Below are 25,560 nucleotides of genomic sequence, written 5' to 3'. Positions count from 1 at the left end.
ATATGAAAGGAAAGAAAAATAGGCAGGGGATACATATAAATTACTGTTTCCTTGCCAATTTCTGAAACAATGCAAATCTAATAACCTCTTCTATTTCGTTCTTTGAAAGGAAAGGCATTGTCTGGGACCCTCTGAATAGGTTGTAAGATTACATTATACTGTATAGACTTAAAAAAGTAAATTTTAACTGTTTGCCAGAAAATATATGAAATCTTAATGGTAGAATTCCGAGTACAGAGTTAATGTGACTCAAATCTATGGATCTGATGCTTCACACAAGAGCTTGGCTTTACATGGCATCATTTTAGCCTCAAAAATGAGAAGTCTAGATGTAGTTTAAAATCCATCACCACGATTGGACAAACAAGATGGCAGATAGATCATTTGGATAAAATACAGCAGCATCTTCTTCTCAGATAAATTACATATCCAATGGTGTGAATCCTCTGTGTCCTAAAGGTGTTTACCAAAAATGATGCCGAGTTACATTTTAAAAGTTTTATTTTGTTCTTAGGGCCAAGGCTAAATATAAGAGTTATCATCCATTCAAATTAATATGGAGGTGGTAACTTACAATTGATTGACAACCCACAGTAAACTCTCCCAGCCTGTTGTACCCTCCTGTTCTAGCTGGTAGTCATAAAGTTGTAGCAGCACTGCCAATTGCTCACGACTTCCGATAATAGTGGACACATCTTGAAGAGGCGACATAGGCCGAGGAAACCTAGTCACTACACATAAAAGAAGCAAAATAAATCATACAGAAATTGGCATTTTGGGAACTCAGATATTCTGTTGAAAGGAAAATAAGGTCCTTTCTCCTCATATTTAATTACTTTCTTATTGTAAATTTTAAATATAAAATTGAAATACACTAATTAAGTCATTTTTAGGAAAATCAAGAAATTCTTGTGATATGAGAACAAATCCAACAAATCTCAAAAGATTTTATTCCCACAGCAGAATGTAAGCTCTATGAGTAGAAATTTTTATCTATTTTATTCATGATTGTGTCCTAAGTGTCTAAAACAATGCCTGACATAAATATTTGTTCATGTTGTGTAATAAATTGGTACTAAAAATATTTGTGTGGGTTACCATTTTTATGAGAAAACAAATCTTCATTCATAACAAATTATAACCCAAATTTTATGTGTGTGTATATATAAATGGACATATAGACATATGGATATACCCTAAATAAGGATATAATAAATCCTTATTTATAATAAATACATTATAACCTAAATGAAGGTATAGTAACATTAACATTTATAGCTACTGTTAAAAGTCAGAAAGTTAAACTAAGTCAACAAGAATGAAAAATAAAGGACAATCACAAGAAAAGGTCACATAAATGTTAGAAGGGAATCCCATAAGTATTAGAAGGATATGTTCAGGATGGTACTGTTCTATCTAATCTCCAGCATATGCTTGGCAATAGATGACATTTAAGAATCATTTGTTAAATAAATGAGAGAATGATAACAAGTATTATGAGTTGAACTGCCCCCTGCCCAAATTTTTATGTTTAAGTCCTAACCTATAGTATCTCAGAATGGGATCTTATTTGGAAATAGGGTTGCTGTAGATGTAGTTAGACAAGACGAAATCATACTGAAGTAGTCGCTTATCCAACACAACTGATGTCCTTATAAAAAGGGGAAATCTGGACACAGAAACAAGCACACAGAAAGTGTGCCACGTGAAGATAAAGGCAAGGTTTGGGGTGATGCATCTAAAAGCCAAGAAACACTAAAGATTGCCAGCAAACCACCAGAAGCCAGGGGAGAGCCCAGAACAGCCTTTACCTCGCAGTTTTCCTAAGGAGCCTACCCTGCCAACACCTTGATCTCAGACTTCTAAAATTCAGAAGTGTGAGATAATAAATTTCTGTTGTTTAAGCCACTCAGTTGGTGGTCCTTTGTTAAGGCAGCCATAGTAAACGAATACAGAAAGCTAAAAAGAAAAAGGGAATTAGAAAGATAGGAAAATCCCTAGGCAGATGAAATGCCTAAATGAGTAAGAGTAAAGGGTAGAACCTGAAGTGGCCAGCTGGGAGAGCTTTATGAAGTCTTATCTAAAGTCTGAATTTTCATTCTCCTCAATTTAAAAACGTTAAATTAACTCCACACCATTCATTCTCAATTTTCCAAATAAAACTGACATCCAAATAGTATACACTATTTTTATCATGTGGCTTCATGTATCTTTGGACACACTGCATCATACTCCAAATATTATAGGTAGCCTACAGTTTACATGAAAAATGAAATTCAAAAAGATTAAGTGTCTGTTGATGTTCTCAATGTTATAATTCTTTGTCCATTAGACACCAGTAAGAGACATGGATAATTTCACAACTCTGAAAAGGCTGCAAAGGTGCCTGATACATAGCAATAGCTTGTCTATAGCCATTTGTCCTGGACGTTAAGGTGCAACAGGGTTATCAATTGCCTGCCAAGTTTCAAAGGTCATTTACTAGCTACTCGGAGAGTAAGATAAGAAAATACTGGCCTCTCCTGTCAATTTTATGTACTTCTGAAAGTAAGTCACATTTCTTCTTTGGAAAAACACAAATTCTGCCACAGATGCTTTTATATTTCTTTCTATCAAGGACATAGTAGAAAAAAGTAATTATATTTACCTTCCTCTATTAAAAATAAGATTAAAAAGTTGGGGAAGAAAATATAAAGAAAGCAGAAATGACAAGCTTCATATACTGGCACTAGTAACTATTAAAAGAATCTTTTGTTGACTCAGATCTATTAATGGAAGGAAATATTTATTTCAGCCTCCCCAGAAAGGCTACAAAAAGGCTATAGATTAAGAGCAACAAGAAAGTTTAAGTATTATAAAATAAGACAATGGGGCTTATCCATAAAAGATGAAGCCATATTGTTTACCATACGTATAATCTTATGACCATGAGATTCTACACACATAATACATTTTAATAATTATGCTGTCATATAAAGTGATTTTTAGACTTTTAATAAAAAACAATTCTTTGGGAAGCTAGGCTGCTAATATTCTACATTTTTCTTCCAGAATTTAAGTTCAGTACCTTCTATCTGTGGCACTTCACCATGAAGCTTGGCTTTGCTGGAGAAAGGTGCATTCTGTAGCACTAATGCAAAGAGAGATGGGATCAAAGACTGCAAGGCAGAAAGATACATGTGGAGTTTGTGTTCATCCAGTCCATGTTCTCCTTCCTGAAACATAAGGAGGTGGAAGCTAATTTTAGTCTTTTAAAGTTACATTGCTAATTGGATTTATGTATGATGTTCTTCCTTACTGTGGCAAATCAAAGATTTAAGGACCTTTATGTTGGACTCAAACAAGCAGTAAGGCACTCTAGCGTGGTAGAATCTTTTACATGGAAAACTATAGGGTAAACATCAGTCATTTCCATTTGTAGGGAATAGTTTTTATAATTTTACTTTTTCATTAGTGAAGGTCTTATCTTTTGAAATTTTATAAGACAGGGTAAAGAAATTAAAGTAAGGGACACTTTACTTTATCACTTTATCTTTTTTCTTGTTAGAATTGATACATAAATAATTGTACATATTACGGGGTACCATGAGATATTTTGATACAAGCATACAATGTGTAATGATCGAATCAAGGTATTGAGATATGCATCACCTCGAACATGTATCATTTCTTTGTGTTAGGAACATTCCAAATTTTCTCTTCTAGCTATTTTTCAAATATATAACACATTATTGTTAACTATGGTCACCCTACTGTGCTATCAAACACTAGAATGTATTTCTTCTATCTAACTGTATTTTTCTGTTCATTACTCCCCCAGACCCCAGTTTCTGGTCCATTTCACTCTTTACCTCCTTGAGATCAACTGTTTTAGCTCCCACATGTGAGTGAGAACATTCAATATTTGTCTTTCTGTGCCTGGTTTATTTCACTTAACATAATGTCCTCTAGGCTACCTGCTGCAGCAAATGACAGGATAGCATTCTTTTTTTAATGGCTGAATAATATTCCATGGTTTATATATACCATATTTTCTTTATCTATTCATCTACTGATGGACACTTAGGTTGATTCTATATCCTGACTATTATGAATAGTGCTGTAAGAAATATTTGAGTGCTTGAAACTCAACATGTAAGTCCTTGAAAGTATATATCTTTTCAATATACTGACTTCCTTTCTTTTAGATATATACCCAGTGGTGGGATTGGTGGATTACAGGTATTTCTGTTTTTAGTTTTGTGAGGAACTTCCACACTGTTTTCCATAGTGGCTGTACTAATTTACATTCCTACCAACAGTGTACGAAGGTTCCCCTTTCTCCACACCTTGACCAGCATCTGTTTTTTTTGTTTTTTTTGTTTTTTTTTGTCTTTTTAATAATAGTCATTTCAACTGGGGTGACATGATACTTCATTTTGGTTTAGATTTGCATTTACCTGATGATTAGTGATGTTAAACACTTCTTCATATACCTTTTGGCCATATGTCTTCTTTTGAGAAGTGTTTATTCAGATCATTTGTCCATTCCTTAATTGGATTTTTTTTTTTTTTTTTTGCTGTTGAGTTGTTTGAGTCCTTACATATTTTGGTTATTAATCCCTTGTTGGATGGAGAGTTTGCAAATATTTTCTCCCATTCTGTAGGCTGTTTGTTCACTCTGCTGATTCCTTTGCTGTGCGGAAGCTTTTTACTTTAATATAATCCCATTTGTCTATTTTTGCTTTGTTGCCTATGCTTTTGAGATCTTTCTTCAAAAATCTTTGCTCAGACCAATGTCCTGAAACAATGTTTTCTTTTAGTAGTTTCATGTCTTACATTTAAGTCTTTAATCCATTTTCAGTTGACTTACTGAAGAAACTGTCCTTTCCTCAATATATGTTCTTGGTGCCTTTGTCAAAAATGAGCTGGCTGTAAATGTGTGAATTTATTTCTGGGTTCTCTACTCTATTACACTGGTCAATATGTCTGTTTTATGCCAATACCAAGATGTTTGGTTACTACTGCTTTGAAGTATATTTTGAAGTCAGATAGTGCACTTTTTCCAGATTTGTTCTTTTTGCTCAGGCTTGCTTTGGTTATTCAGGGTCTTTTGTGGTTCCACATAAATTTTCAGATTGCTTTTTCTATATCTTAAAGAATGTCCTCCATATTTTGATAGGGATTGCAATGAATCTGTAGATCACTTTGGGTAGTATACACATTTTTAACAATATTAATTCTTCTATGAACAACTAAATATGGATATCTTTTTTTTTTTTAACATTTCCTCTTCAATTTCTTTCATCAGTGTTTTATAGTTTTCATGGCAGAGATCCTTCATCTCTTTGGTTATATATATTCCTAAGCATTTTTTTTAAAGCTATTGTAAATGTGATTGCTTTTTTGATTTTTTTTTAGCTTATTCACTGTTGGCATATAGAAATGCTCAAACGCTAACCCAGCAGCATTTCATGCTATAATACTTCCCCTCTCCTACTTCCTATCTCTTTTTATAGATTTGGCACATAATATGCACTACACAAATAATAATTTCTCTTCTAGTCTCTAAAAGAAACTTTTAGTACAAAAATTAGATCAAGAAGTTTCTATTGTTCCATCAACATTTCTTTAATTCTTGTATGTGGGAAAAATTAAAAGTTCATTTTAAAAATGAGAAATGAACTACTGGAGTGGAATAACCACAGTTAAAGCAATTTTGACACTATGTAAGAAAGCTTTAGAGACTCATTTTCTCTGCATTCTGGAACTAGAGTTGATGCTTTGTGTAAAATATTTAAGTACTCAGAAGGGTCAAGAAAGAGCTGGCTTTCTGAATAATGTAGGAGTTACTTCCATGAAGGTGCATTTCAGTTAACAAATGCACATCATGCCCTTTCTCTTCCTCCAGCTTCAGCAAAGCAAAACTTCCTCAAATCTCTTTCTTGGCTCCAGTCCAACAGCATCTTTAACTGGTAATGTATTAGTATGTTAAGCTAAGGGCACTTTCTGTCTCTGTTCTCTAACATTGTTCCAAGATGGCTTAGGACAGACCTTTTAAGTTTCTATAAACTATATAAACAAAAGAAGAACTTACCCTGAGAAGTTTTTCAATCTTGTTCAGTAGTGTAAGTATAAGATGAGACTGTAAATTTCCAAGTTCTGTAGTCCACGCAGCGTAAGCTGGTAAAAATACTTGATGTGTAGCACTAACTACTCTTTCTGAGGGATCACCCAAGGCTGACAGCAACAATTCAAAACCCTGTCAATGAGAAAAAGGCAAATGTAGATTTTTAAAGGGATAAACTTAAAATAAAACACTTAATAAAAAGTAATAAAAATTTCAATAAATTAAGAACATATCTTTAAGCAAGAAAGAAGGCCATCCATAATCCTAGCCTTGCCATGTATCCACTGATGAGCAAACCAAAGAGAGGGAGTGGTAAACATAGATTACCTCTTGCCAATTTCCTGCCAGAAAGCTGTGGCAGATACTATAACTGAAGTGTAGCATTCTCTCCTCTGAGCTGCAAAATTGAAACCAGGCAGCCATCCCCAAATGACTAAAGTTGACACACCTGCCATCCTTATGATACATTATAAAGTATCTAAATCAGAGATTTGGAATATTATAATACTTGGAATTTTATAATGGAGTAAAATCAGTTCATTCTGAAAAACATACCTGATGATATTTGTCTGGATCATCAATGTATCCCATAATGATACCAAGGCTTTTGATAACAGCTTCTCTTACCAAATCTGCCTTATCTTCCATTAACATTTGTTGCAACATTGAAAGAACCAAGGAGCTACGGATTTCTTTCTGAAAATAAACATGTTTTTACTATTTATTTACACCTAAGCACAGAAGTATAGAAAATAATATGACAAACATCAGTGTGGTCAAAATCCAGATTAAACAGGTATTAACATTTTTATTAAAAATGCTGACTAACTGCTGATGTACAGAGATTTTGCTTCAGACCTTTGTTTTTTGAAGACATAAAACATTACAGATACAGCAAAAATATCACTCACGCCCAAATCCCTTCCTCTCTAGAGGCAATAACATCTACTTTGAATTTGGTATTTATTAATCATCTCTCAGCATGTTTTTTATATCTTTACTAAATATGTAAAAATCTCTCAAATCCTTGCAGTTCACACTAGGAGGCACTTTCAACAAATCAACAAAGTCTACTACAAACTCTACTACAAATGGACAATGACTCTTGTGTCACTATTTGTTTCACTCAGAGAAGAGCACTGAGAGTTTTAACAGGAGGAACTACAAAAATCTCTCTGGCAATTAGAAAATGTGTCTGGGATATGGTGAGGAAACATAAAATCCTGGCATTCCTATTTCTTTGAAGAAGTGGGAACAAAAGGATAATAAAATAAGAGAGTGAACTTTAAAAGTACTTAAAAATTGCATTGCTCTTTTTTATGCTAATAGTTAATATAATGTACACCCACTGCTGTGCCTTGATTTCACACAGAATATTTTCCAGTTATGATAAAGAGTGTTTTAGCTTAATGGCTGAGGTTAGGATAAAGAGCTACCAATATACAAATTCATGCTCCTCCTATCCTACTTGTACTAATATTGCAATTTAATCAATTTATAAAATTCTTAAAACATAAACTTGTTTAGGTCCTTTTTACATATAATAACTAGGATAAAATAAAAATAAAGGCAGAGGACATGGCTATTTGCATAAATTTACAGCATGATTTGTTATGTAGAGCAAGGCTTGAGAGACATTTTTAAAAAGTCTGGTTTTCACTTTTTAGAAACAAAAATACATGCAATTTTAGCATATCTTAAAACACATTTAGGTTGGTGAATATATAACATCTTTTGGTACAGCCTCATTTATTTACTTTTTAGGCTAAAAATTGCCCTAAAATATCTTAAACTATTTAAAGGGACTTGTTGGTTGGTATCCACACAAGGCAATATGACAGAGGAAAATAAGCTTCAAGTGGGCATTTGCTTTATACTGATTTAGGCAAGGGTCAACTGTGGCAATCAGTTTTAGTATGCCACAGGGACCCCACCAGAGCATTGGTCAGGAGGCATTACTCTATTTAAGTCATGAACACACTGAGAAACTGCCAATGTACAGACATTTTGCTGCTATCAGTGACAATGGGGTATGCAGAAGGCAAACATAGATCCGCTGAGGAAACATTGTATCTATTATTAATACTGCTTAGTATTCTAGGAGCAGAGTAGAACAGCCTATTTATCCTTTGAGAGCAAGGGATGCTCATCTGTCTTGGAACAATAAATAATAAGATGCTCAAACCCATTTGCATCAATCTGTATGATTTATCACAACAATAAGGCATTTTCTTCCACTAGAAAAACATTAAAAAAATTTCACCGTGCCTAGTTCCTGGTGAAGGTATGGGAAAATAAAAACTCCAAGGTACTGTTAGTAGGAGTATAAATCCACTGGCAATGAATGCTGTCTACTTGGTTTCCTTGAAGTGACATTCTCACTCCATCCAATTTCATGAAAATGTCTGCCACATACCCAAGTCTGAAAAACCAGTTTGACTGTAAGTGTTTCTGTGAAGTAAAATTGGTGTCCCACTAAAAAAAAAGCAGCTAGTTGAGCTCATAACTCAAACAACTGCCTAAGTGCTTTTCCTGCAAATGGCTATAATTTTTCAGTATGCAGCAAAGGGTTTTTATATGAGTACTTTCTATTTTGTCTCACAGAATATTAAAAAGATGCATGCTTCACAGGTCAAAATTTAGTAAAATTAATAATTTTACTGATTCAGCAAACTCCTTTTTAGGTGAAATTGGCTTTTTCTGCAAAAGCATGGCAGTAAAGAATACAATCATTATTATAATAGTACATTTGGGTGCCACTGCCCTGATTAGTGCTAATGCAGCAGCATTTTTGCCCATCCCTGCTTTTGCACCAACAATACAAATTTCAACACAGTGAAAGAGACAAAAAGTGTCTTATTTTTATGAAAACAGTTTTCTCAAGGACCTTTTTGGAAGGATCTCAAGGAAACCCCCAGGGTCCTCAGACCACACTATGAGAACTGCTGATATAGTTTATTATATTTATACTCATCCAAAATCAGTGGTAATGTACCTATGTGTCTGCAATGCCATACTGTACTAATGTGAGTCTCCTCTTTTTTGGATCATCTCTTTTCTTTATTAAGACAGCATGTCTAGGAGACATTTGGATTAAAATCTATAAGACACTCAAAAAAAGGTTTTTCTATTATTGGAAAAACAGTTTAAAGAAAAAAAAAAGACAATCTTACAGGAAGGTAAGGTGCCAGTGCTCCACAGGATTCTGCCACAAGCAGTCGTCTTTCTGGGTATTTGTGATTAATCTAGAGCAAAATAAATAAATAAAACAAGTATAAACAGCATACCTTCCCTTCCTTCAAAAGAGAATTACATTTCACCACAAATCCTGTTAAGAATGCAATAAAGCTTCTTCCTTTTCCACTTCTGGGAATCCCTGTTTGACTATACCTGGATCAGGAATGAGGGAGGGAGGGAGAACCTAAATATGAGGTTACAGGGGTCATCTGTTAAAGAAAAAAGGGAAAACCAAGATGAAAATTTGGCAAGGTATCTAGAGATTATGGGCTTGCCTAAGACTAGGCCTTCCTTAGAGTATCAGGAGAAACCAGGACCTTTCCCTAGCAATAGGAGAATATTTTTAAACTTGGAAAACTCAGCTTCTGGATCTTATAGATACGGTCTATAATATGTGCCAGTCTTCTTTCTTCAACCTAAGGGATGAGGAAGTAAGTTAATCAATGATTTGACCAGAGCCCTTGCTAGAAATATGCTTTTATTTATAAAGTAAGCAGACTTCAATCCATTCCTCTGTTTGCAAATGCAAAATGATGGGGTTTTGCTATTGTGATGACTACAATGAACCATAACCAAAAATAACAAAAAAATGACACATACTGGGTTTTGTTCCCATATGTCTTCTTCATAGAATATAAATCTTTCTTTGACTGGAAAAGAAGTATATTTGTTCTCATATTCCCATATGAAAAGGTGACATAATTCATTAATGTATTGGATGCCTAAAATTAAGAAAAAAAATTATATAATAATCTACTGGGCAACAAACTGGAGGTAGGCGGCTAGATAGATCCCCGATATCCAAGTTTACTCAGGTTACAGAAGAGGTGGCAGTAGAGATGTTTATAACTGACATCTTTGAATTAAATTTAATCCAGATGTAGTTACCTCAAAAGTAGAATGGTTTGAATGTCAACGTATGGCTGTGCATAAACTTTCGTTTGCTTTTCTTTAGCTCAGTAAGTCTCAAAATTGAAATGCAAAAATCAATTGTATGTCTATATATTAGCAATGAACAAACTAAAAATAAAATTAAGAAAAAAGTCTATTTACAATAGCATCCAAAAGAATGAAATGCTTAGAAACAAATAAAACAAAAGGGCAAAACGTACACTACTCGGAAAAATACAAATCACTGTTGAGAGAAATTTTAAAAGACCCAATGCATGGAAAGACATCCTAAATTCATAGAATGAAAGACTTAATATATAAAATTAGGATGGCAATACTCTCTAGATAAATCTATAGATTCAATGCATTGTTTATGAAAATCCCAGCTGGCTTCTTTGCAAAAATTGAAAAATGATCCTAAAATTCATAAGAAAATTCAAGGGACCTAGAACAGTCAAAATAATCTCGAAAGAGGAGAACCAAATTCAAGCAGTTAGGGTTTGTCTTTGGGATGGCAAAAATGTTTAAAAATTGATTGTAGTGAAGCTTGCACAACACTGAAACCATTAAATTGTACACTTGAAAAGAAAAAGACAAAAGAAAATGGAAAAAATATAAAAAATTAAATGTGCACAATTAACTGTATAGAATTGTAAATTGAAAGTTATATGGATATATTGTAGCCAAGTTATTTTGACTCCAAGTGATTAGAACCTCACCCTAAATTAGTATGCACTGTAATTTATAGATGGTATAAGGGATTGTGACAGGTGGTTATTATTATATGTAATGTTTACTTTGTCCATTGAATCTAGGGATTCTACTTTATTTTGGTGGAAAAAATGAATGCCCAAAGAACTTGGGAATAGGACTATAAATGACTAATACTTCAGTGATATTCCAGAGACTAATATTTTTCTTAAGAATAAATGACTGTGCTATTGTAAATAAAGCCATGTAATTTGTCTCCATAAGCAGGAAACACATCTTTTTAAGGTGGAAAAATAAGGTGCTGAATGATCTAAACATTAAGTCTAGAAAGTCAATGATTCTGAGTTATACAGAGGACTGGAATTTTAAATTCAACGGAAAAGCAAAATCATTGTTAGTAAAATAATGAGTACAAGTATGAATACAAAAACCTCCCACATCAAAGATTTACACTTTATATATTTGTAATATATACAAGTATACAATATATATTTCTATTTACACACACACACACACACACACACACACACACACAATCTTGCTGTTTCTTGAACGCATCAAGTATACTCCCACCTCAGGGCCTTTGTTCTTGTTGCATCTTACTTCATTCAGATTCTTTCCTAAACATCATTGCCTCAGAGATTCTTTCTCTGACCACCCTTCCTAGGAGAGCATTCCCCATCACTCTCTCACCCTTATCCTGCTTTATTTTTCTTCTTCATAATATAAATTACTACAAAATAGCAGACCATTTCTTTGTTTACTCTTATTTTCCCATTAGGATGTCTTTGTCTTTTGTTCACCACTGTATCCCTAGTGACTACCTCAGTACCTGGCACTGAAATTAGTGTTTCATAAGTACTTGTTGACTGAATGAATAAAGGAAAGCACCCCAGAGCATTTGTAAGTACTAATAAATCACTGTGCTGGGCTACAGAAACATCAGCATAATTTATATCCCACATATTTCTTAAACGCCTTTAAAAAGGAAACTATGTATCTTTTTAAGAAATCAGGCTATAATAGCTAGGTGAAAACTCAGTACAGTTATTTACCTGTTCCCAACACTGTGGTAAAAGTTCAGCTTCTACACGTGTTGGTCCAACATGACGCGCAAATGCCACACAACCTGTCAGTATCATTTGCCTGAAAAATAATACAAAAAAAGGCTTGTATTTGCATGAGAAAGCACAACTAGGACTAAGGGTTAAAAAAGTCTCATCTCTATAAATTCACATAGAGTACAAGATTTTTATACAATCAAATTAGACATTTTATTTATTTATTTTTTTGAGATAGAGTCTGGCTGTCTCCCAGGCTGGAGTGCAGTGGCATGATCTTGGCTTACTGCAACCTCCACCTCCCAGGCTCAAGTAGCCCTCCCACCTCAGCCTCTCGAGTAGCTGGGACTATAAGTGTTCACCACCATGCTCAGATAGTTTCTGTGTTTTTTTGTAGAGACGGCGTTTCACCATGTTGCACAGTCTGGTTTTGAAAAATTAGACCTTTTGGCCCGGTGCAGTAGCTCACGCCTGTAATCCCAGCACTTTGGGAGGCTGAGGCGGGCAGATCATGAGGTCAGGAGATAGAGACCGCCCTGGCCAACATGGTGAAACCCCGTCTCTACTAAAAAAATAAAAAATAAAAAATAAATAAATAAATAAATAAAATTAGCCGGGCCTGGTGGCACCCGACTGTAGTCCCAGCTACTCGGGAGGCTGAGGCAGGGGAATCACTTGAACCTGGGAAGCAGAGGTTGCAGTGAGCCTAGATCGCGCCACTGCACCCCAGCCTGGCAACAGAGTGAGACTTTGTCTCAAGAAAAAAAAGAAAAAAAGAAAAAATTATACCTTGCTAACAATGGCCTACGCTGCTACCAAGAACCTAAGTTCTTTAAGATTAGCCACTCCAGCAGTGACAACACCATGTGTGACAGATGTTGTGAAGGGATTTCTGTATAGGTATGAGGCTGAATCTCATAACCTTCCAAATTACCTTCCCACACATACATTCTGAGATTATATATGCCTGATGCTTCAGTTTCTACACAACTTCACTTTCTAGACACTAAAACAACCAGTGATTATTCTCCCAGTGTTTCTATAATTAAAAACTACAGTATCATATTAATAAAGTGGTATTTTAAGAATCAGATTTTTCGGTATTATACCTAAGATAACTGTGGTAGGTAGTTTCTGACATGACTCTCAATGATCATATCTCTTTGAGTGCAGACTGGACCTAGTGACTTGTGTCTAATGAATAGAATATGACCAAAGTGGTAAGAGGTCAATTTTGAGATTAGGTTCCAAAAGTCTGTGATGTCCATCTTGTTGGACTCTACTGCCTTCTCAGCAGGCATGCTTAGATAAACCAAGCTGCCATGTTGGAGAGACCCACATGGGAAGGAATTAAAGGTGGCTTCTGGCCACCAGTCAGTGAGGAGATGAAGCCCTCAGACTAACAATCCTTGAGGAACTGATTCTTGACAATGACCAACTGTGTGATTAAGATTAAAAGCAAACCCTTCTCCAGCTAAATCCCTTCTCCAGCTGAGATGACTATAGCCCCAGCCGACCTTTGACTACAGCTTTGTAAGAGACCCTGAAGCAGAGGACCCAGATTCCTGACCCACAGAAACTGTAAGATAAAAGATGTTTTAAACCACTTTCTTCTGGGGTACTTTGTTACAAAACAACAGTTAGCCAATAAATAATACGTTATCTTCATTTGAACGATAGATTTGTAACTAAAAAAACCATAAAATTCTAAGTTAGACTTTGCACTCTTCAGAATGAAGTTCCATCTAAAATGACTTTAAAATGTAGAATTTCAAGTTCTTCCACTTTGATTGTCTAACACTTTAAAACAGTAAAATCTGATGGGAAAAAAGTATATTTTTAATAGATGTTTTAAAGTAGCCAACTTCAAGGAAAACCAAAATAGAATGCTTATGTAATTCACATTCATTATAAAATCAGTACTTTACATCCAGGCATTGCTCATTGTTATATCTCAATATATGTCAATTTAAATTAACTGCAAAATGACTTTAAATTTCTATTTGGTTTGGTCAGATTAGTTACTAATTGTTCGCTTAAGTTAAGGAGAATAACAAAGCTCTTTGGAAACACTGGGGGAAACGGTGAGTCAATGTGTCTTCACTGTACATTGCAAGCAGCTTCTAATTCACCACAATCCTTGTAGTTTTTATCTATCTGATTCCCCTTTATATCATTACCCTCTGTTTCTATTTCTCAACTTTTCTTTTGCATTCCTATTTCCTTCTACTTTAGGAAGGCAAATAAAGTGAATGAAAGGAAAATGGAAAAAGATATTAGCAAGCACTTCAGCTGCCTGCTCCTAATGAAAATTTCCTAATAGCTGATCATTGTTTTTGCCCTCATTAGTGTATTAAAATGAGAAGCCATATATGTTTGATAATTGTAATAGCTAAATTTTCTTAAAAAGCGTTTTGAACATTTACAAGAGGTGCACACGCATAGAGCTTCACATGAAATGACTGTAAATCATAAGTCACCATCACTATACTAAAGACTACAAACTTTAATAGGAAAAAACGTTAGGCCCCTTGAAATAAACTTCTTAGAAGAGTTAATGTTGAAAATTTTGGAAAATATGACAGCTTTGAAATACAGTCCAAAACAGAAAAGATTAGAAGGCCCACAGATTATTAACAACATTGGAAATAGGCTACTATGATAGTAAAAATAAATGTTGTTCCTACTTGTGGAAAATCACAGTACAAGGATTGTTTCATTAGTAAATGATACAGGTAGACATATGGTACCAATTATGGTTGCTAGAAAAGAATTGGTGAAAGCATCATTATTGAGCATAAAATTAAGCTTTTCTTGGGATATGATCAAAGCAGCCTGAGATTCATTAAGAAAAATAACTGATTATATCAAATATATTTTGCTAACCTAAAGTTTTTGCTTTTTTCATGTTATTTATATTATATAACACATAGCTAATAATGAATATATTAGTCTATTTTAGTAAATTTATATTTGTGTAAGGTGAAAGTAGATCACTTTCACCTTACAGAAAAAAAAAAAGCGTGGACTTGAGTGTTGATCCCTGATGCACCTTGACCTGAAGTAAGGCTAGTAAGTACTTTTGGCCACCAGGTGGCAGCTGTTAGCTTTACATGCAAGGTTTATGAAAATAGACTCTAAGACCAGGTTTTTGCCTTGAAAATCTAAAAAATGAAAATGTAATAATAACTGTATCTAATTATTAACTAAATTACCAAGATAGGAAATGGTATTTTTAAAGGAAAAAATAAAATACTAATTTTCCTATAGTACCACCAAGTGGTCCTTGGGAAATTTTTAGTTTGCAATGAATGGTACTAATACAGTGATTTAATTTCTCTTATTCCTAGTTGACTTGCATGTTAGGGCTGCTGGTATAAATTAACCTTAGCTGGATACTGAAAAGAGCAAGTTTCTCTACTTGGTCAGGTATATTTTGATAATCGCAGAAAAGAAGTTTCAGTAATAGAATTTCAAAGTCTATAGAAGTGTTTGTATTCTCCTAGTTGAGGGGTTCTTTGTATTTTAAAATATAAGCTTGGTATCTTTCATAGTTCATTCTTATTTATGATTTTCCAACATTCTCAGAAGAGGCAAAATTATATCAGTCAGAAAAGCAAGTACTGAAATTATATAAAGCTACAAAATCATTAAGTACAATTCTATTATTTTGCAAAGTATAAGCAAAAATCATTTTTTCATTAAGATAAAAATTATAACATAGAAAAACATTCAACTGCTTTATTTTATCCAACTGGTGCTTAATCCATCTATCCACCCATCCAGGATGCTTTGTTCAAGTCCATATTTGTACAGCTTCACTTAATATTTAAATGTTTTATGATTTGAGGTAGATAGCTATCATCGTTGCTTGATCAAAACCCATTCAACTTTCTTCTCATGTGTCACCCTGATCTGTGGCCCTCCTCATCATTCTGAGTAGATGCTCAACTCAGGCATCTTTATTTGTGGGTATTAGACTCAGGACTAGCCAAAATAACATACCGTATCCCTTTAGCCACACAGCAATGGTTTACTGATAACCCAGTGATGCACAAATTCATATATTAAATATTTTATTTTTTTATAAAGCATAACCATTTTTTAATAAAGCATAACCATTAAAAGATCATAATGTATCTAGTTCACTTGTGGGAAAAAGGGGAATGTTTAGGAGAAATCAAGCATGGCATATAAAGGCAAAGCAATATGTGAATTAGAAGTCCAAAGGTAACTAAAACAAATGAGTAATTGGAATAGTAAGAATGAAAATATTGCAGAACATTGTGGGTGAGGCCAGTGTTCCCTCTGCTTATTACGAAAATTTGGGCAACGTTTCCTCTATTAATTAATACATAACTTCAAACTTCAAAGACTTTCATAATTAAAGAGAAACTGGGATTTAACTGTTGAGGGAGTTTACTGGAGCCAATTTTCTGAGGATTATTAACAAATTTGCTCATTTTAAAACAAAATGACTGGAATAAAATGTGTTGCTAAGTTCATCACAATGCCTTTATAAGGAAAAAGTTTAAAGGGTTGCAGCAAAGTTTACGGAGGAAACTTTATACATGCATTTTTATAAACATGTATATACAGGAGCTTTATACATGCATTTTTGTGAACTTACATTGAGTGAAGCAGTAATTAATGCCAAAATGCTTTTAAGGCTGTCAATCTGTTGATTAACACTATTCATACCATGCACAAAGGTAATGGCAGCTTTCCAAAACATTTTACAGAAAAGTCAGGGCCTGATATTGCAGGAACATATACATTTACATTTTGTCCATCAGGATGTATTATGAGCTATGGTTGAAGAGTTTCTGGAAATTATTGAAACCACAAAAGTTTGGGCAAACAATCCTTCAATCCTGCAAATGGCCAGTGAATACCATGCTTTATTGATATGTGAAATTTATCAGCTCGGCACAGTGGCTCATGCTTGTAATCCCAGCACCTTGCAAAGTCCAGGCAGGCAGATCACTTGAATCCAGGAGTTCAAGATCAGCCTGGGCAACAACACGAAACCCTGTCTCTACAAAAAATACAACCATTAGCCAGGCATGGTGATGCATGCCTGTGGTCCCAGCTACTTGGCTACTTGGGAGTTGGGAGAATCACCTGAGTCTGGGAAGGTGGAGGTTGCAGTGAGCCATGATTGTGCCTCTGCACTCCAGCCTGGGAGACAGAGTGAGACCCTGTCTCCGGAAAAAAAAAAAAAAAAATCGCTTATAATAAACATGGATTCAATTTTCAATAGTCTCAAATCTATTACTTTGTCTTCAACATAAATTTGAAAACACTGCATATTTTAATTTTTTTTTCATTCTGCTAGCTCTCCTTATTCCAGACAATCTTTTTCCTCTAAGCCTACATTTATTTTGGCTCCCTTCTCCTGTTTATAATAGCCAGGAATTCTTGCCTCTTTTTTAGGCCACTAAATGATGTTTCAAAATGTTTCTCTGGTTCTTGTAATACATCATTTTCTAAGATATGCCTTAATTCTGAATTTAGAGTAACTGTTATTTTCACTGTAAAGTGCAATTTTTATGGGGCTCATGTGGATTTTAGTTTCTATAGACTAATCTTTAATAAGAAGAAATTGATCCAACTCCAGTTCATTTTGAGAGAAAGGGAGGAGCCACAGTTAATGGCTTCACTCCCGGAGATATCTCAGATATATTAAAGAAATAATAATTTAATGTCGTTCTGCTGAATCCAGGTGTGTTTTCCTTTTCTCAACGCCCAGTTCTCTTGACAATGATGATAATTTATGCTACACAGGATTTGAAGTAGGCTGGAGTTTAATTCAGACAAATATCATATATAAAAAAACTAACCCTTAACTGTGTACTTCTAGGGCTATTTCTGGTCTTTATCTGGCTTTGTTTGTGATAAAACCACATATTTGAGGATAAAAGATATCATTTGCCCATCTCCCTCTATTTTTTGTTTACTGGGAATAATAATCTCTGAATGGATGAAGAAACAGAAACACTGACAGCAGACTGAATGAGGACAGAAATAACTGACTGCCTTAGATAAAAATAATGGCTGTCCGACTTAGTGCATTCTACTTACTTGTTAGCCAACTGAAACATACTTTTCTCAAAGTGAAAACTACAAGGGTCTTCCTAATCCAGCTTCATTAAATGATATTAGAGTAACAGAAAATTTTCTCAGGCCCTTCAAATGGCTGACTGTTAACTGTGTTTTTCACAAATGTTTAGTGTTTATATCTTAGTTTTTTATACTTTTTAAATGTCTTCATAGTAAATTCCAATTTGGGAAGGAAATATCAAGAAATGTCAACCTATCACTACCTTAAACGAGAAGTTCTCTCTCTCAACAATCAAGATTGAAAAAAATAAACTCCACTTGCTTTCAGTTGGGAGAATCTCACTGTAAGGTAAACATTAAAAAGTAGCTCAGAATCTAACAGAATAGAATATATATACACATATTTCTAAGAAAAGACGCTTACTGAGATTACATGAATATCAAAAATTATTAGGCAATAAGCCATACGAACAGAATTCTTAAAAAGATAGAAAGTTTTGTGTATAAAAACTGCACCTCAATGTTTTACGATAAATGGTTTCACGCAAAATCTGCATTTTGAGCTTTTATAGGTCTTAGGATTCATAAAAAATATCACTGAGAACATATATAGGCAGATGAAGTTGGGCTTTTTAAAAAAATCTGCTTTACTGAAGGTTAGCTAGGTTTCTATTTGGAGAACATTAGAATGCCTGAGGGGGTCACCAGGTATGTACAATTTGCTGCTATGCTACCTATCTGGAACTTGTTGCACTTGGAGAGCAGAGGAGAAGAGCTGTTTTCTAGCCAACAGATGATTTGGCTAGAATACGTTCACTCCCTCCCCCTTCTACTAGAGGGTTTGGGCATAATCTAATCATCAATTACTAGTAGATGCTTGTCTACTAGAAAGCAGAAAACTGTATTAATGGCAGATTTTTTTCAGACAAAAGTAACTATCTTGCAATTTTCAGAGAACATTTACATTTTTACAAGAAATTGAATTAGTCCCTCAAAAATATAAGATAATTTAGATAATGGCCTTCAGTACCTATATCTGTGTAGCAACCTTGAGAAACTTAACTTTTTGTTTTTTTTGAGATGGACTTTCACTCTTGTCTCCCAGGCTGGAGTGCAATGGCATGTTCTTGGCTCATTTGCAACCTCTGCCTCTTGGGTTCAAGCGATTCTCCTGCCTCACCCTCCTGAGTAGCTGGGATTACAGGTGCCCACCACTACGCCCGGCTGATTTTTTCGTATTTTTAGAAGAGATAGGGTTTCACCATGTTGGCCAGGCTGGTCACGAATTCCTGACCTCAGATGATCCGCCTGCCTCGGCCTCCCAAAGTCCTGGGATTACAGGCATGAGCCATGGCGCCTGGCCAAAACTTAACATTTTGAGAAGGTATAGAATTCCTTTTCAAAGATTTAAACAATGAGACTTGTCAGTAATTATAGCAGGTGATAAGTAATCGGATCTTAGTAGGATTTATACATATTTTAGAAAGCTATTTTTGTTTTAGGTTTTATTTATTATGCATAAGCTAAATTTCTTAGAGTGATTTCCCTATTATCTGTTTCTTTGTTGCAGTAAATTCCAGGTCCCTTTAAAAAGAGAAGGTGAGGAGGAAAGGGAACCTGATGATGACATTATAGTTTGAAATGCATTTTCATAGGTTTTGAAACCATGAAGGAGTGAATCCATGATGGGGGAATGCTCCAGCGCTGCTAAAATAGATACTGGAAGGAAAGAAGGCATTTTAGATTCAAATGCTAATCCTGATGCCTAATTAGTTAAAATCAGTAAGTCACCTTGTATTTCTTTTTCACATATATAATCATACCCACCTTTGCTCATCATCTGGCCTCTTGATCAAATTGAAAAGTATGTGGAGAAGCTGATCTCGCTCTTTAGGCTCAGGATGTAGACATGCTGTACACAATATGAGGGGGATCAACTCCTAAAGAAATACGAGGGTGGAAAAATTCAAATAAAAACACATTGCAGAATATTCTTTTTTTCTCCACAATATTCTTAAATGGACATTTAAAGTGAAATAAACCTCAGTAAACAAAAGGGTAAATTTTAATTTTGTAAGGTTGGTAATTCAAGAGATGTTTACACTAAAACGTTTATGTGTTGGTTGTGGAGGAAATGTAAATCACAATGTAACAAAAGTTGCTTAAGATTCAACTAGCCTTGGTTTTTAATCTAGTACTTTCCAAGGGCCCACTAGCTTTTATACTAAATAACATTCCATCATGTGACATGCTGACACCGTAATTTTAATTCTAAAAGTGTTTTTAAACAAAAGTTGCAGAAGTCCACTATAATTTAAAACTTAAAAAGATAATAAAAAATAAAGACCATTTTTCCCACTTCTGTAAGGACAATATAATGTCCTTATGATTAGATCTAATAATTTTGTACCTTTAGCACTTGACCCATTACCTAACTAAAAAGACCATTTTCATAGATGTTGAATCATCTCAGTATCAGTAGAAATATTTGATGTTGAAATACAAAATTTTAACAATATTTTGTTTTCTTCACATTCAATATGCAGAGGTAAATTCAGCATTTTGTAGGAAAGTAAGAGCTAAAAGTTTATTTCTAAGAGACATTTGAAATTAATTACATTGTTTTACATTTTAATTAAGATGAAATTCTTAACACTAAAGTACATTCAAAATACATTAATGTTTTTCATTTGAGTGGATTTTCAAATCCAAGAAGAATAATGGTCCAAAAGTAATAAAATATTTTTGCGAGAAATCCTCTAACTTATAAAAACAATATTTTGTAAATACAGTAATCACTATGATGTAATTAAGAAGGGAAGAATGACTACACCCATTTCTTTTCCATCTGTCTTGATACTCACCGAAAACTGTTAAGAGATTTAAAATAGAGATTGATCACTATTGTAATAATGCATGATTATTACTGTCTATAATAATATAACCTAACAAAAATAATAATGTAACCTGAAGAAAAGCATGATAAAAAGTCTACACTGTTGAAGTATTTTCACACTTTGAAGATGCTTCCTAAGAAAGAGATGATTTTTCGAAGAGTTGAAACTGAAGCTTAAATGTATGACTAGAAGTCTCTCTCCATTGTTTCTAAAGTCTTTATATATTGCAAATCTTAAATTTGAAGGTACAAAGATATAGGTAAGAGGAGCTAAGAATATATCTGAGAAAAAAAGAATGTGAAACATTTATTCTGCCATTTTCAGTCTTCCTGTTTGGGCATCTCTGTAGGTTTTACCTTAGTGAATAATTGAAAAGGAATAAAAAATTAGGAAAAATAATTTTGCACTGGGAATGAGAGACAGAGCATATGTGTAGATCCTATATGTTTTCCCTAGAGGCTTAATATAATGCTTGATGGATTAGTTCTGATTCTGTAGAAGAAAATAAACAACCTTTTACAAAATAGTAAATATTCTGTCTGGCTGGAAATTTAACAATATTAGGGTAGGAGATCATTAATAGCAAGGACTGTCCTAATCCTTAGTTGATTCCATATGGGCTGCTGAGAGGCAATGATACTAATGAGAGGACTAAGACATTGCATCATCAGGGTATACTATTGAGAGTAGAACCTTAAGGATGAAAAGTAGTTATTCTGGAAGCATTAAAAAAGTGAGAAGCTATTCTAATGCCTGAAAACCAAGAAAGGCCCTAATAATTTTATTTGTACTTTGTCTTCATGTCAGATCTTGTTTCCTCCTAATCCCCCTTCCTGCTTTCCCATCATCTCTACATGTATACTTCTCATACTATTTTTTCCCATTCTCTTCCTAGCCTATTACTGTTTAAAGTTATGAAATGAAGGTAAGATAGCTGCTATAATTGCTAACACACACACACTTAAAATGTAGAGTATAATCTTTAACTTCTTTATCTCAAAAACAAGCATACAAAAACAACTGTGTTGCTCTTTATCCTTTATGCCTTATATTTTATTTTCTTTTTCTTTTTTATCATGAGGCTTAGTGATCCTTAATCAAGGAGGAAGTTTATGTCATACATTAATATGGACAATATTTTAACTGAAATATGGCTACAGATGTGCCAAACTGAGAACTCTGGCCCAGGAGCTGAAAGAGTTCTTACCTTAGTTTACCACTTACTACCAAGGAAACTAAAGAAAAGCACAAATTTCTCTTTCAGTTTCTCCAAGTGAAACATGCAGGAATTAAGATTAATGTACAAATGGAAAACACTTAACACTTCACATACATTCTGCAATTTATCTATTGCTGCTAATTTTTTCTTCTGAAAGCAAAGATGGCCTAAAAAAGCCTTTTCAACACAGCAGTTGCTACGAATCAATTCAAACTGACATATTAGAAGGAAAGTATTTGTGAGTCCTTGTCTCCTTGAACCCTAAATTTCTGTGAATTTAGGACTTTGAAAAAAATATTTTTCACTTTTCTTAATCACAGTAATAATTGATATTGCCATCAGCTTTTATTTCTTGCTGGCAAATTAACAACATATGGGAAGTCACTGCCAATAATTTTTGGTTGCTATTCCATGCCAAGGAGAGTGGTCCACCTTGGCATATTATGGCTATGGCAGTTACAACTCAGAGTGTAAAGGATGCCGGATGGCTTCTTCCTCTTACAGCAACACAGAGCTGAGAAGAGGTCCAGTAAGTGAGGAAGAAAAATGCAGAAAGAGTGGTCTGTTTCTGACAGAGCCAGCAAGGAACACGATTAGGATAATTGCTAGATTGAGACTGCCCCCAAATATGCTAATTTCTCAATTATCCATTTATTTATAACTTCTATTTGTATTGCTATTAAAATAAAATAATAGATTCTGTAAGTATATGTCTGTTGTGTTATTTATTCACATTTATTGTGAATTCATCTTTCAAGCCTCTGAAACACTAATAAATCCACACCAGAATTTACTAAGTCTGTATTTACCATATTCAGACTATTCATAAGTTAATAGACTTGAATCAATATTCTCCCTTTGGCATCACCTCTCACACTGAAAAAGTATAGTCTTAAAACTTTCCTTATAATTCTGAATACAGCTTTAAAAAATGGTGATTAAATTTCCATCAGAAGACAAGGTGTTCTAAAAATATCTTTGAAAGACTAAATGTAAATGAGAATAATAGAGCAATAAAAAAATCCTTAGGCATATTAGATTTAACATCTCATGTAATATTAACATAATAACTATGGTAAGAAAATAACTATGGCTTGGGTAATATTAGATCCAAGAGGTATTTTTTTTTGCTTCACATAATAAAACTTATGTGTTCGCATTTCTTTCTTTTTATTAAGAGACTGGGTCTTGTTATATTGCCCAGGCTTGAAGGCAATTGGCTATTTACAGGCGTGATCATAGCACACTACTGCCCCAAACTCCTGGGCTCAAGAGATCTGTTGTGGGCAGTGACTATCTGGGGCTGGTGTTGCTCTGAGTAGTAAAAATAATTTGCCAAGACAGTTGTGGGGAAAGAAAGGCAGATTTATTAGACAAAGTAGGAAAATACATTGCAAGAAAGCAAAGGGCAGGTCAGCAAGAGAGGAGCTAACTGCAAGGAGACAAAGAGTTGCTGGTGCTCATGCTGTGTGCTGAAGAGGGCTTTGTGCAGTACTGATAAAGCTAAGGTTGCAGTGAGCTAACTTGCATTTTTCTATTAGCTGAGGTGTCTGGTGATAGCTTTGCGCAGGAAGACTGTGAGTTATTTGCACAGGAGGGCTATGTGTCCTGGACCATAAAGGCAGACTTACAGCTTATCCACTTTCTCTTTTTGCTTTCCCTCAGTCTCGCCAGCCCAACTCCCCCTCCTTATTTAGAACTCCACAAGATCCTCCTGCCTCAGCCTCCTGAGTAGCTGGAACTATGTGCCACTGTGCCCAGCTAATATAGCCATATTTTAAGCAACAGGAAAATATTTTAAAACATGATTTGGCAACCTAGAGAGTACTCAGTAATGTGTATTGAAGTGAAATATTTAACAGAGTGTCTATGATCATTAAAGAGAAAATCAGTATAATAATCCTACTGCAGAATTTCTAGGACTTTTAGAATTCATTAATAGAAGAGGATTAGCATTCGAAACCAGCCTGGGCAAGATGGCGAAACCCTATCTCTACCAAAAATACAAAAATTAGCTGGGCGTGGTGGTGTGCACTTGTAGTCACAGTTGCTTGGGAGGCTGAGATAGGAGGATCTATTGAGGCCAGAAGGTCAAGGCTGCAGTGAGCTGTGATTGTGCCACTGCACTCCAGCCTGGGTGACAGAGTGAGACCCTGTCACCAAAAAAAAAAAAAAAAAAAAAAGAAAATGGTTTTCTTTGAGTCAATGGTAATCTTTTGAAATTTAAATTTCAATATTTAATATCCATATTTAAATAAATCAAGATAATTCTTTTGCACAATCCAAAGGAAAGAACATATGCTGAAAACAATTGGGGATGGAGTAGAAACGACTGAAGAAGGAAGGAAAGACAATAAGCAATATAAAAATATCTGTTCCAAAGCAGCTAAGATATCCTTGGCTTATCAGTACTCTAATTGTCAAGATTATATACAAATATAATGTGATATCATATTTACTTATTATTTTATTTGGATTTTTATTTGGATTATATCCAAATATAATGTGACCTTATTTTACTTATTAGTGTCAAGATACAAGATACACTTGTATCTTGGCTTATCAGTACCCTAATTGTCACATTACATTATATCCAAATATATATTACGTGTGGATATAATGTGAAAATTAGGGTACTGATAAGCCAAGATACAAGTGTATAAAATTTAATACATAGCACAGAAGGCATGGAGGAACCCAAACAAAAGGCTTATCAGTACAAGACAAGGAGGGTCAAGAAGGTAACGTAAACATGTAAAACAAAGGGTATAAGGAAAACAATAATGCAAACATGATGATAAACAGCACTAACACGGGGCTTTAGTGACTAGGGGCAAAAAAGTATGGCAGCAACTGTGGCTAACTAGAGATCCCATGTCCCACCTACAGGGGACAGACAGGAACTGTGCTCCAATTGAAAAGATCATTTGGAAATGTAAGTCTAGTGCTCTTAGACTGGAGGAAAACTCCAGACTAGGAGTTTTCAAAAAAAGCCAAAATTTTGTATTTTTAGGTAAAATATCAGTTTTTAAAAGTTTGATAACTAGCACATCATTTTTAACATTACTGAATAGGCCAAACAAACCTATCTGTGAGCCTTTGTTGGTCTGTAGATAGTGTACAACCTCTGATTTAACTTTTCAGTTGAAACTTTTCAGCATGTTCCTGTTCATACAAAAAGGAAACCCAATAAAGACAGACATTACAAAGACTCACATAAGAAAAAAAAAAAACAAGATTACTCACCTCTGTAAAAGTTTTACAATTCAAGGGCTGTTAAAAATCCCGATTCTTAGAATTATTAATATTAAATATCTATAATTTCCAGGGCTCAATCTTTAGGAAACCTAAAGTACCTAAATAACCTTACCT

General features: G+C 34.3%; 1 protein-coding gene across 12 annotated transcripts in view; it reads right to left on the bottom strand.

Annotated features, from left to right (window-relative positions):
• RELCH (RAB11 binding and LisH domain, coiled-coil and HEAT repeat containing) overlaps positions 1-25,560 on the bottom strand; it is a 119,868-nt gene that overhangs the window by 42,367 nt on the left and 51,941 nt on the right. For all 12 annotated transcript variants that reach the window (XR_008621903.2, XM_034943901.3, XM_008952645.5 and 9 more), the window contains 7 exons: positions 19,900-20,012; positions 12,004-12,094; positions 9,283-9,354; positions 6,665-6,805; positions 6,077-6,241; positions 3,068-3,215; positions 575-731 (listed from right to left, as the gene is read on the bottom strand). Coding sequence is in view for 11 of the 12 variants with exons in the window: in XM_034943901.3 (XP_034799792.1) it covers positions 575-731; positions 3,068-3,215; positions 6,077-6,241; positions 6,665-6,805; positions 9,283-9,354; positions 12,004-12,094; positions 19,900-20,012 (887 nt within the window). In the remaining variant the exon portion in view is untranslated. The remainder of the gene's footprint in view (positions 1-574; positions 732-3,067; positions 3,216-6,076; positions 6,242-6,664; positions 6,806-9,282; positions 9,355-12,003; positions 12,095-19,899; positions 20,013-25,560) is intronic.

The sequence above is a fragment of the Pan paniscus genome, chromosome 17 (genome assembly GCF_029289425.2).
Source record: "Pan paniscus chromosome 17, NHGRI_mPanPan1-v2.0_pri, whole genome shotgun sequence".
In the NCBI taxonomy this organism is placed as follows: domain Eukaryota; kingdom Metazoa; phylum Chordata; class Mammalia; order Primates; family Hominidae; genus Pan; species Pan paniscus.
Note: the sequence above shows the minus strand (reverse complement) of the source record. Positions and strands in the feature narration are given on the sequence as shown.